The sequence below is a fragment of the Eschrichtius robustus genome, chromosome 20 (genome assembly GCF_028021215.1).
Source record: "Eschrichtius robustus isolate mEscRob2 chromosome 20, mEscRob2.pri, whole genome shotgun sequence".
Taxonomy (NCBI): domain Eukaryota; kingdom Metazoa; phylum Chordata; class Mammalia; order Artiodactyla; family Eschrichtiidae; genus Eschrichtius; species Eschrichtius robustus.
Window position 1 is genome coordinate 44,303,707 of NC_090843.1, and position 13,663 is coordinate 44,317,369.

Consider the following 13,663-nt stretch of genomic DNA (forward strand, 5'->3'; position numbering starts at 1 on the left):
CTGCTAATTCCATCATCTCTGTTATTTCTATGGCTTTTTCTATTGACTGGTTTTTATCCTGGTTTTGGATCGCTTTTTCCTGCTGTTTTATGTACATATATATATTTGGATGCTAGACATTATGAATGTTATATGGCTAATGGATTCTATTGTCATCCTTTAAAATAGGAAGTTTGTTTTGTTTTGATAGGGAGTTATTTGTGGATCAGGTTGATATTTTCTAGAATTTTTTTTTAAAGTTTTTTGGGGGCAAGTCTGGAGTAGCCTTTACTCTAAGAGTTAGTTTTTCCCCTACTGATTAAGTGTGACCCTCTGAGTCTGTGAATGCTCCCAGTGTTCAACAAGGTATCTCCGCTCTGGCTGGTCAGAACTTAGGCATCTCCTAGCCCAGCCTCAATGAATTTCACTCTATGCGTACATAGCTTAGTACTCTGCCAAAACTCAGCAAGACTCCTGTTCATTTTTCTGGAGCTCTTTCTCTACATAACTCTTTCCTCTCCAGTATTCTGCCCTGTAAACTTGAGCTACCTCAACCTCCCTGAACTACAAGTTCTATTCTTAACTCAGTGAAATTTCACTGCTTAGGTTCCTCATACCTTGCCAAGGTCTGGGAAGAGGCTTCAGGCAGAAAGCCAGGGTAATGGAAGGACTCACCTTGTTTGTTTTCCAAATCTTACTTTAGTTCCTTGGAGGAACTAAAAAAAAAAAAACAACAATGCACATATAGAATGTAACCATAGTTGGAGTTTACCTGTGATTTTTTAAAAATACATCTTCTGATGAATGAGGAGAAAAAGATGTTCATGTTTTCATGATGCCCCTATTACCTATCACATTATAAATCCTGTTCTACTCTCTGTCTTATTTATTGACTTTATTACTTATAACATCTTTTGTCATGTTCATTTTCATTTATTTAATAAGTATTGAATGTGTGTAGTTACCATATCAACAGGATGGATCAGACGTGGGATCCTGCTATTAGGATGTTTATAGTGTAGCCAGGAGAGAATATGTATATAGAATCACTAAATCCAAGATACAGATTGAAAATTACCAAAAATGAGTACAGATAAAAATGGTGTGGGAAGCCAAAAAAAAAGGTCTCAGTTGTTTCCTGTTTTGCATATTGGATTTAAATGGGGAACTGCAAAAAAAAAAATTTCCATTTTAAAGCTTCTTATATGTTAATTTGAATTTAATTTTCATTCCATTTTAAATATAATGTATTTGTCTTTCAGAGTTTTGTTTTAGGTAATTTTTAGCAATTTAACTGGGAAATTAAAATATATCCTTAGAAGTTACATTATCAGGATGAACTAACTGCCCAGAAGAGAAGACTGAGGTTTTATAATCTTGTTTGATTTGACTCTCAGTGGAGGAATCAGACATCATTGATCTGGAGAAACGCTATTGGTTGCTGAAGGCTCAATCCCGAACTGGACGATTTGATTTAGAGACATTTGGCCCATTGGTTTCACCACCAATTCGTCCATCTCTAAGTGAAGGTAGGAATCATTCTATTTCTAGTGTTCCTTGCTAAACACACATAAGACCATCTTTTATTTCTAACCAATACATCTTAACTCTAAAAGGCTATAATGTTACAAGTTTGCAAGTTTCTTGCAAATAGTGTAGTTCAGTGGGGAAAAAAAACTAAATTGGGATTTATAGTCTTGAGCTTCCTATTCTACCTATGTAGCCTTGCATAAGTCAGTTTTGCTCTCTCACCTGTGTATTCTCATATATAAAACATTTTGATCGAGACAGTGGTTACAAAACTGTACTCCAATGAGGTGCCTCAGCATCTGGTGCAGGGATAGGGAGGTGGCCACTGAGCAGGCAGAGCTCTAGGTTTCCACACATAGCCCCACCTCTTCCCTCACCTCAAGAGCCTCCACTATTTTTCTTTTACGTAAGAAGGTTCCACTGGGGAATTCCCTGGTGGTCCAGTGGTTAGGACTCTGCACTTTCACTGCTGAGGTCCCGGGTTCAGTCTCTGGTTGGGGAACTAAGATCCTGCAAGCCGCGTGGCGTGGCACCAAAAAAAAAAAAAGGAAGAAGAAGTTTCCACTGTTGTATCCCTCCCTCCCTCCCCTGCCCAAAAAAGATTAAGAAACCACTGGACTGGACCATCCCTATGCTCCCCACTTAGCCCTAAACTTTTCATTGCTATAACTTAAAAAAAAAAAGTTAGGAGTGCAAAGGGTAGTTGTTGGTGATATCACAAAAACCATATTTGGAATCTGAATACTTGGGTTCTGCTTCTGGTTCAGACCTTTTTAAACTTTTCTAACTTTTGGCAAGTCATGTAACTACTTCTACCTTTGATTTTCTACTCTTTAAACGGAGGGCACAGAAGTAGAGTCTTACAGACAATCTGTATTCTTCACATTCCCAGTGTATTTCAGAAATACCTGTTAGGGGAGCCAGAACAGATAGGGCTTGTACCTACTTCAAAGGTGCAGTTGTGTTTTTACCTTTCTAGAATTGGAGAGTGATAAGTCATTTTATCTGAAAACAAAATTATTCCATTTCTATTTTTTACAAAAAGTTTGAAAACCACAGGATTATATTATAAATTCCCTTTTATTTCTGAATTTTAAAATATTTATAAATATTAAGTAATACAAAGAAGACTGCAGTACAGAATTTCTTTCTTTGGTAATATAGTGTGTTATTTTTCTTTGCTTCATGAAAGAGCTTAATGGAGCTTATTAATAACAACACAGTATATCTTTGATATGCAGTTCAACTTTTCTTCTTTTTTCCTTTTTCTTCTTAGTCTTTCCAAATAAGGATAATTGTGGTCTCTGACATTTTTTTTCAGTTCTTGATTTTTTAAACTGATTTTTATTTTTTACATGCTATAGTCATTTTTAGCTATAGGAATTGATATAAGATAGAGACAGGCAGGCAAACAAAACCAAACACTAAATGATAGTAATGTATTTTCTGCTAGAAAGTTAAGCTTTATAATTATACCAGGAAAAAGAGAAATACTTCCTAGGACAATGGGAACTACTGATAAACTTTTTTTTTTTTTTTAATTCAGTCAGTTTATGGGAAAGATTCATGCCTCCTTTCATAAACATGTCATTATTAACACTAGGAAGTTTGTTTGTTGTGATTTACGTTGTCTTCCTATTTTACAGGTTTGTTTAATGCTTTTGATGAAAATCGTGACAATCACATAGATTTTAAGGAGATATCCTGTGGGTTATCAGCCTGTTGCAGAGGACCCCTGGCCGAAAGACAAAAATGTAAGTGTGTTAAACATTGTCACAAAATTTGCAAACTATACAGCGAAAAAAATCAGTATTCATTCATATAAAAATCATCTGTGGATTTAGGCTTGAATTTTCATTACTTTGGCAAATAGCAGTCTCATGTTGAGGTTTTACTGAGGTCGCTGTAAGGATTCAGTCACCTATTTTCTGTGGAGTGATTTGGGATTTGTCATTAGTAACGGGGTTGATTTTTCCAGATGAATGTGCAGTTCATGATAAATGAACTACATCAGTCATGATGTATTTGAAAATGTTAAGCACTTAGAAAATATTTTCTGGTAGTCTATAGAGAATTTTGTGTCTTGCATGACTTGAAGTATAACTTATTTTCTGTCACTTGAATACATTAATATTTTATTAGCAAAGTGAAATTTATGATCAAAACACAGTTTTATTAAATACTAAAATGGTCTTTTAAGCCTAACTAAAATGTTATAGTGTAATTTATAAGCATAAGTATATTAAATTAATAAATCTTAACTATATTCGAGAAAATGCAACAGTTTACATTTAATTGGAACCTGATTCTAATATATTTACAAGTGTCATTATCTCTGTGTCTTTCTAAAATACAGCTTCACAAATGTTGCCTATTTGGGGTATGCTACTTGTTATTTGATATTCTTCAGTAATGTGCTGTGATGCACTCCATTGATTTAATAGCATAATTATTATGGGAGTATATGAAATAGATAAGTGTGTAATCTAAAAAATTTATATTTCTTTTTTCTTCCCTGATATGGTATACCATTATTCTAACCTGGCTTTATGATAGATTATTTGTTCCCATTAAAGTTCAAATATTAAATAAAGAGGCCGAAATCTTTGCTTTTCAATTGAGGTTTATTATTGCCTTAAAATTTTTTTTAATTTCTTTTTTGCTAGTGGAAGTTAATAAACTAGAGTGATTCATTTGATGTTAATTAGCAAAGTGCTGCTATTTCTAATTCTTAGTCTGTTGTATATAAACAAAGAATTGAAGAGTTGAAATTGTTCTTTGGCAAAAAATGAGTGTGCCTTAATTACATTGGAGAGGCAAAATCTTTATACAGTTATCCCTCAGTATCTGCTGGGGATTGGTTCTGGGACCTTCTCGGATACCAAAATCCATGGATACTCAAGTCCTTGTATAAAATGGCATAGTATTTGCATATAACCTATGCACATCTTCTTGTGTACTTTACATCATCTCTAGGTTATTTATAATACCTAATACAATGTAAATAGTTGTAAATACAATGTAGATGCTATTAAATAGTTGCCAGTGTGGCAAATTCAAGTTTTGCTCTTGGGGACTTTATGGAAAATTTTTTTCTTAATTTTTATATATTTTCGATCTGTGGTTGTTTGAATCTACAAATGTGGAACCTGTGGATACAGAGGGCCAACTGTACCACCTTGTTATTGTTGATTCTTAATGTAGATGGAACATTTTCAGCATTGTGAGAATCAACTCTGAAGTGATCAGTTTTAAATATTAGAAATTAATTTAAAGGCTTGAACTACCTCCTCAAAATCTGTGAGGTATTATATAGTAATTTGGCTCTTATTTTTCAGTTTGCAAGGAATTTAACTCTAGATTTGGGGGAAGGATAGGGTTCTCCAACCTGGCTAATGATTTAGATAGAGAGACTTAGCAAGTATGTGTAGGAAGTCCTACAAGTTCAGAGGACTTTAATGACATAGTCTGCTCCAGATGAGCAGACTTAATCCAGAATATACTTGCTTAAGAAACTAAGTAATTTTACTAAGGCAGCTTCCAGTAAAACGTATTGTACTTCAGAATATAAAAGTAATTTCCCTCCATAAGAGTTTCTTTTCTTTAGTTTGCTTCAAGGTGTTTGATGTTGACCGTGATGGAGTTCTCTCCAGGGTTGAACTGAGAGACATGGTGGTTGCACTCTTAGAGGTCTGGAAGGACAACCGCACTGATGACATCCCGGTAAATTCTGGTGGTATACATCTTGTTGCATGTAAATTTCCAACAGGAAAATAGAGTGAAAATTTTTAAAAAGAGATCAAGAGAAAGGGATTTGTTATTACCTCTAGTTGCTATATTATGCTACTCAAAATATCCATAGCTGAAGGTACAAAATTGAGAAAAGAATTTGCCTTAGAAAATTTCATAAACTGAATGTATTGTGTAAAGTAAAAATGAAACCAGAGGGAAATTGGCTTAATTTTTTAAAGCAAGTGTAACAATCTATTAATGGTAATTTTAAAAAATACTTGACCAAAATATCGTATACCTTAGTCACTGACTAATAAAGATGATATCTAGTCTTTTCTAATTATGTCTTTGGGTTTCTGTTTTTAAAGGAATTACACATGGATCTATCTGACATTGTAGAAGGCATATTGAATGCACATGACACCACAAAGGTGAGTCTCGCTGGGACTAATCCTTTTCTAAAAATATCTTGTACTCTGAATTGATATATATAGTTTATATACATATTTAAATCTCTTCTACCTCATCCCCACCAAGTGCTTATTTGGATCTGTGGTTACAACACCTCCAAGTTGTCTCTAAAGATAGCCCATTCCATCTTTAAACAACTCCATTAAGTGTTACATACATAAGAACATTTATTATATTTTATAAGCTAGGCATTTTATAAAAATTAAGTAGACACAGCCCTTGCCATCGTTTATAATCTTTATTTCTCCCATTTTAATAAGTTATGGTAGGGCTAACCTTATATTGAGCGAAAGAATGCACAGAAAAAAGGAACACATATTGTATGATTCCATTTATATGAAGTTCGAAAACAGAGGCAAAACTTAAAAATGGTAATAGGTGTTACAACAGTGATTTCGGGGATGAGTGATTTAACTGGGGAGGACCATAAGGATATTTGGGATGATGGAAATGACCTTTTATCTCAATCTGGGTAGTGCATATATTCTTTTTTTTTTTTTTTTTTTTATTTATTTAATTTATTTATTTTTGTCTGCACTGGGTGTTTGTTGCTGTGTGCGTGGGCTTTCTCTAGTTGCGGTGAGGGGGGGCTACTCTTCGCTGCGGTGCGTGGGCTTCTCATTGCAGTGGCTTCTCTTGTTGCAGAGCATGGGCTCTAGGCGCAGGCTCAGGAGTTGTGGCTCACGGGCTTAGTTGCTCCGCGGCATGTGGGATCTTCCCGGACCAGGGCTCGAACCTGTGTCCCCTGCATTGGCAGGCGGATTCTTAACCACTGTGCCACCAAGGAAGCCCCACATATATTCTTTTAAAAAATTTAAAAAGTAATATTGGTAAAGGTCTCTTCTGAGTTCTTTAATGGCAGCCAGAATAAGCATGTAATAGCTTACATATATTTTGCCTTCTGTATGAAAATGTAATTTTTGGTACACTTCGACACCAAGAAAATATTGCTTTACTCAACTTATAAGAGTAATGTTAAATTGTATTTTGGGGAAATGTAATGTAGATACTCATTTTTTATATTTATTAAATTCTGTTAAATCTCTAAGTATTCTGATAAAATTGCCAGATATTTCTAAGAAGGTCTTAGAAAATTGTTAGGATCAAAGGGCACAATCCAAAGAGTCTGCAAAAATGCTTTCAAAATTAGTAAATGCTTCATTTTCCCTACTCAGGGCGTTTTGTGGGTTCCATAAGTAACCTTTGAACCAGAAGATACTGTGAGTTATTTCCCAGGTCTTATTGGAAGAAGAAGATTGTTGGTGATAAATTGTCCTCATTGCCATTGACTATTTCGACAAAGTTTGGTTACTTTTAAACTTATCCTAGCTGGCCTACTTCTCAGATGAGCACATAGCATCTCCCTTAAATTATTGGTTTTCTTTCAGACATATGACAATTAGAAGTTTAATAAACCAGATTTTATTCAAATACTATAAAAAATGAGATCTTTTAAAATACTGTTTCTCTTTCAGATGGGCCATCTTACTCTAGAAGACTATCAAATCTGGAGTGTGAAAAATGTTCTTGCCAATGAATTTTTGAATCTACTTTTCCAGGTATGTTTAAGGTAAATGACAGGTACAGAGGACAGTGGTACCAGTAGTTCTGCATCTTTTCCATTATGTAATAGTTATTACAACTGGGCTACAAAACCATATATTATAAAAAGAACTACATTATCCCGTACACGACCTGAAGGATGGTGAGAGAGCATGAGTGCCTACTGAAGCTTCTCAAAGTCATGAGATGATAGGAAAGTAGAATAGAGCTGATTCTGTTTATCTTACAACTAATGACAGAGGAGAATGTAGACACATAGAGAATAATTTAAATTGCAAAAGCCATTATAATTTGCTATTTTTCTTCGTTGTTGCCTTGTTTAAAGGCCCCTCCTAACAAGTAAGGCTGTGTGAACAGAGAGATGGATCATAAGTAGGCAGCTGTAAATTTTTCACAAAATATACAATCTTCCCAGTTAGGAGATTATCTTAGATGCAAGACTGTTTCTCAGTTTTGTTTTTTTTTCTAATTCTTTAGAAGGTCCAGAAAAGATTGAAGGAGAAGGAACAAAGAGTAGCTGCTAGGAGTGAGCAGCCATATTTTAACTGTTTTCCCAGTTAAAATACTTCTCTTGCTCCAATTTAAAAAAATAACTTATGGTTTCCCATTTTTCATGGTTCTTTATAAATATTTGTTGACTTAATAGTGATATTTTAGATTCTCCTTATTATATTTTCCTTTCCTTGTAAAAGCACCCCTGTGAAAGTCAGAAAGGTTTAGTATCTTTGTATGTATCATGGTCTTCCATTGCAAATAAAGAGTAACTTGTCTGCGACACAACGATGTTAGAATAAATGGAAATTGAACTCTTCCTGATAGCTAATGACTAATTAATGTATATTTAAAGCATATGCAATCTGATAAGCCTATAATATCCATATAAATCACTCAGCTGCTCCACTATCAGTTTTCAGCAGGGATTTAAGTTGACGGCTTTGTAAAATAAAAAATGTACAAAAATAATATAAATCACTACTATAAACAGAAATGACTTGCTTGGTAATATGAAAATTGATCAGCTATTTTTTTATCTCATTTAAAATAATATTCTCAACTACTTTAAGTCATAATTAGTTATATAAACATTTTGACCACTTAAGTGAACTTTATGTTCACTTAATATATGAGTAAGCAGACTGTTATGCTAATTTGTTTTATTTTCTATCAGTGTCTTAAAATAGGTAGAGTTAGCTGGTAAGTTCAGTGATAAAAGCTTGAATTATGCTCTTATTTTATTTGCCAAGATCCCACTCTTGCCTGAGTATTTAAGTGTAACATAAGTATCAGTAGAATTAGTAAACCATTCCTGTGGTAATACTTTATTTTCAATCCTTTTTAATAAACTCAGTGCCCAATATTTTGCAGAGGAAGCATGCTAAACATGAGCAGGATCTTCTATCTTATACATTTGTCAGAAAGTATCAAATGTTAAATAATGTGGTAAGCAGAATAACGCACCCTACCCCCACCCCCACCAATATCCATGCCCTAATCCTTGGAACCTGTGAATATGTTATTTTACATGGCAAAGGGGATTTTGCAGATGTATCAGTTTAAGGACTCTGAGATGGGGAGATTGTCCTGTATTATCCAGATGGGTCCAGTCTAATCACATGAGTCCTTAAAAGTGGAAAATCTTTCTCAGCTGTGGTCAGAGAGAAAGAAATGACGTTGGAAGAAGAGGGAGAGAGGTGCAAGTGGCTAGCTTTGAAGAAAGAGGAAGGGGCCACGAGCAAAGGAATGTGGGTGAACTCTAGAAGCTGGAAAAGGCAAGGAAGCATATTCTTCCTTTGACCTCCGGAAAGGAATACAACCCTGTTGCCATCTTGATTTTTAGCCTAGTGAGATCCATGCCTTGCTTTTGACCTACATAACGGTAAGATAATGAATTTGTGTTGTTTTAAGCTGCAAATTTTGTGATAATTTGTTACAGTAGTAATAAAAAAACCAATACAGAGGGAGATAATCCATATTTATGGATTGGAAGGCTCAATACTTTAAAGATGTCAATTCCCCTTCAGTTGATTTAAAGATTTGTGCACTCACAATCAGAATCCCAAGAAGTTCATTGTTGTCATTGTGTTTTTGTAGAACTTGACAAGCTGATTCTAAATACACAGAGAAGTATGAAGGGCCAAAAATAAAAATAGCAAAGGTGATATTAAAGAACAGTGGACTTGTATTACCAGATATTAGAACTTGTTATAAAATAACAGTATTAAGACAATGTGATATCTGCATAAAGTTAGACAAACCAGTGGAACAGTATTGAGAGTTCTTAAACAGACCTACATAGGTGTGATCACTTGATTTATAACAAAGAAGACATTGCATTGCAGATGCAAAGGGGTGGTCTTTTCAGTAAGTGGTACTGAATTAATTAGTATTCATATGGTGAAAACATGCATCATTATTCCCACCCCATTATAATACATGAAAAGTAATTTAGGTAGATTATAAATCTAATAAATTTGAACAGTAAACAATAAAATGTCTAGAAAATAATATAGGAGATATTTTAATGACTTTGAGGTGGCAAAGAGTTCTTAAACAGGACACAGAGCACTAAGCATAAAGAAAAGTTTTAAGTTGGACTTCAGTAAAATTAAGAATTCTTTTTATCAAGAGATACCATTAAGAAAGTGAAAAGAGGGACTTCCCTGACGGTCCAGTGGTTAAGACGCTGCACTTCCAATGCAGGGGGCACGGGTTTGATCTCTGGTTGAGGAACTAGGATTCCCCATGCCATGCGGCGTGACCAAAAAAAAAAAAAAAAAAAAAAGTGAAAAGAATATATTTGCTATACCTGTATCCAACAGAAGACTTGTATATAGGGCATACAAAGAGCAAAAAAATCAATGAAAAAAAGGCAGAAACTCAATATCAAAGTGTACAAAAAACTTGAACAGGTGCTTCACAAACGAGAATATCCAAAATAGCTAATAATTATGAAAGGGGGCTAACTTCTTTAGTCATAATGGAAATACATTTTAAAATCACACTTGGAGTACCATTAGACATCCACTAGAATGGTTAGCTTTGAAGTGATATGAAGCATTGTTGAGGATAACAAGCAACTGGAACTCTTACACATTGCCACTAGGAATATAAATTCTTACAAGTATTTAAGAAATTGTTTGGCTGTTTTTATGTATACTCTATGACTCAGCAAATCTACCCCATGTGTGTACCCTACAGAAACTTGTATATCCGAGCACCAAAAAACATAGAATAAGTTCTTATAATCACTTTTTGTTACAGTCCCAAACAGAAAATGACCCAAGTACCTATCAACAATAAATACATAAACAGAAATGGTGGCACATGCATACATATGGTTTACTTTAAAGCAATAAAAATAAATATACTAGTGCTACACACAACCACATGGATGAATCTTACATAATTTTGAGTGGAAAATACTGGACCAGAAAATTCAAAAGCAGACAAAACCAATCCATGGTGGTAGAATTTAGTATAGTGAACACATCAAAGGGGTACAGTGGTGTCTGGGAAAGAACTCAAAGTGGAACTTTGGGGGAGGTAGCAATGTTCTGTTTCTTGACTAGATGAAGGTTACATAGGTGTGTTTACTTTATGAAAAGTCACTAAACTGTACACTTAAGATTTGTTCACTTTTATCACTTTGCTCTACATGTGAAACTAACACAATATTGTAAATCAACTAAACTTCAATTAAAAAATCTTTTTAAAATATTGTTCACTTTTAAGCATGTATATTATATTTCCTTTTTATTAAGTTTGCTTACAAAAAACCAGATACCTGTGCTTCCCTCGTGGCGCAGTGGTTAAGAATCCACCTGCCAATGCAGGAGACACGGGTTTGAGCCCTGGTCCAGGAAGATCCCACATGCCGCGGAGCCACTAAGCCCGTGCGCCACAACTACTGAGCCTGCGCTCTAGAGCTCGTGAGTGACAACTACTGAGCCCATGTGCCACAGCTACTGAAACCTGCATGCCCTAGAGCCCGTGCTCTGCAACAAGAGAAGCCACCACAATGAGAAGCCTGCGCACCGCAACCAAGAGTAGACTCTGCTCACCACAACTAGAGAGAGCCCGCGCGCAGCAACGAAGACCCAACGCAGCCAAAAATAAATTAAAAAAATAAACAAAACCCAAAGCCCAAGTATTCATCAGTAGGAGAATGGATAAAATGGTATTTTCAAACAGTGGACTATTACTCAGCAATAAAAAAGAATGAACTAGTGATACGTGGATGAATCTTATAAACCTAATTTGTGTACTGTTAAGTAAATTGTACTTCAAAATGTAAACAAAACTATAAACAGGCATGCTGATGTATTTACAGGGAGCTGTACTAACAGCTATAATTTACTTTGAAATGCATGCAAAAATTAAGATGATGAATTGAGGGATGAATAGATTAAGTATAATAAAAATGTAAATGTTAGACTTAGGTAATGGGTATGAGGTGTTCAGTGTAAAATTCTTTCAACTTTTCTGTATTTTTGAAAATTTTCATGTTAAATGTTGGGGGAAAAATCATATCTTTTGTGATGATATTTAGAGAAGGCAAATAAATTGAGGAGAAAATGAGCCTTAAAAAACATATTTAGCACTAGTGGCAATAATGTTTTTCTTAGAGTTGTTCAAATTGAAATGCCACCATTATCCTTTATCTTCTGTATCCTTTTCATCTCCCCTTCACCTCTCTGCCCAGGTGCCATGGTATGCTCTTCAGATTTCAGGAAAGGAAGTAATATTCTCTATGTGAGATAATTAAGATATATAGTGTTAATGAAATATTCTGAAAAATAGTTTCTTTCTTCCTTTCTCCTTTTCTTCCTTTCTTCCTTTCTCTGTCTCTCTCTCTCTCTGTCTCTTTCTTATCATGCAGAGATTTGGGAATTGCTTTCCATTGCAATGGTTTGTTTAAAAAGAAACAACAACACAGAAAACTTAAGTTTAAAGTTCAGATTTGCTTAAGTGGACCATTGATAATTCATCAATTGAAAGCTATTGCTGATTTAGATTCCCATCTAGAATATGGATCTCATACAGAGAATGTGAAATAGTCTATAGTCCAGTCATTGGCACCAAAGAAGTTTAATTTACCGCTTTTATCTCTAGGTATGTCACATAGTTCTGGGGTTAAGACCAGCTACTCCAGAAGAGGAAGGACAAATTATTAGGTAAGTTTGTAGTTCCAATCTGTATATTTTTCATTAAATAGTTGAAATTTCTGACACCTGAAATATATTGTTACTGAGTAACAGCATGTCCTATTTTAATGTTATCATTACAGTAGCACTTTGTTTCTCCAAAATAGTTATATAATGAAATGTTTTTGTTAAACTAACTTCCTAACCAAGGGATTGGGTTAAGATATTTAAAGTGTACAACGTGATGACTTGATATATTGTATTCATTATGAAAGGATTCCACCCATTGAGTTAATTAACACACCATCATCAGCTCACATATTTATTTACCTTTTGGGGGTGGAGGGTGAGAACATTTAAGTTCTGCTCTCTTAGCAGGTTTCATTTATATAATACATTGTTATCAACTATATCACATTGGATTTGAAGACCTTATATATCTTATAATGGAAATTTGTACCTTTTTACCGACCTCTATTTCTCCCAGCCCCTGGCAGCCACTTTTCTCTTCAGTTTCTGAATTTGACTTTTTTTTTTTTTTTTTTTGATACCATGCAGTATTTGTCTTTCTCTGTCTGGCTTATTTCACTTAGCTTAATGCCCTCCAGCTTCATCCATGTTTTTGTAAATGACATGATTTCCTTCTCTTTTAAGGCTGAATAAAATTCCATTTTATATATATAAAAAGACCACATTTTCTTTATCCATTCATCCGTTTTGGGACACTTAGATTGTTTCCATACCTTGGCTAGTGTGAATAATACTTCAATGAATTGGGAATAGAGCTGTCTCTTCAAGATAATGATTTTGTTTCCTTTGGATATATACCCGGGAGTGGGATTGCTGGATCATATGGTAGTTCCATTTTTAATTTCCTGAGAAACCTCCACACTGTTTTCCGTGATGGCTGTATCAGTTTACGTTCCCACCAACAGTGTACAAGGGTTTCTTTTCTCTACATCCTTGCCAGCATTTGTTATCTCTTATCTTTTTTATAATAGCCATCCTAAAAGATGTGAGATGATATCTCATTGTGGTTTTGATTTGTATTTCCCTCATTTTTAGTGATGTTGAGCACCTTTTCATGTAGCCATTGGCCATTTGTATGTTTTCTTTAGAAAAATGGCTATTCAGGTCCTTTGCCCATTTTTTTTTTCTTTTCATTTTTTTAATTGGATTGTTTTGGTGTTTTGCTAGTGAACTATATGAGTTCTTTGTATATTTTGGATATCAACCCCTTATCA

The 13,663-nt window shown here is 34.5% G+C and overlaps 1 protein-coding gene across 2 annotated transcripts in view; it reads left to right on the plus strand.

The window, feature by feature from the left end:
• The window catches only part of USP32 (ubiquitin specific peptidase 32), a 195,142-nt gene that overhangs the window by 120,269 nt on the left and 61,210 nt on the right, over positions 1-13,663 (plus strand). For both annotated transcript variants that reach the window (XM_068530497.1, XM_068530498.1), the window contains exons 6-11: positions 1,377-1,508; positions 3,156-3,263; positions 5,117-5,232; positions 5,610-5,672; positions 7,188-7,271; positions 12,388-12,449. In XM_068530497.1, the coding sequence (XP_068386598.1) occupies positions 1,377-1,508; positions 3,156-3,263; positions 5,117-5,232; positions 5,610-5,672; positions 7,188-7,271; positions 12,388-12,449 (565 nt within the window). The remainder of the gene's footprint in view (positions 1-1,376; positions 1,509-3,155; positions 3,264-5,116; positions 5,233-5,609; positions 5,673-7,187; positions 7,272-12,387; positions 12,450-13,663) is intronic.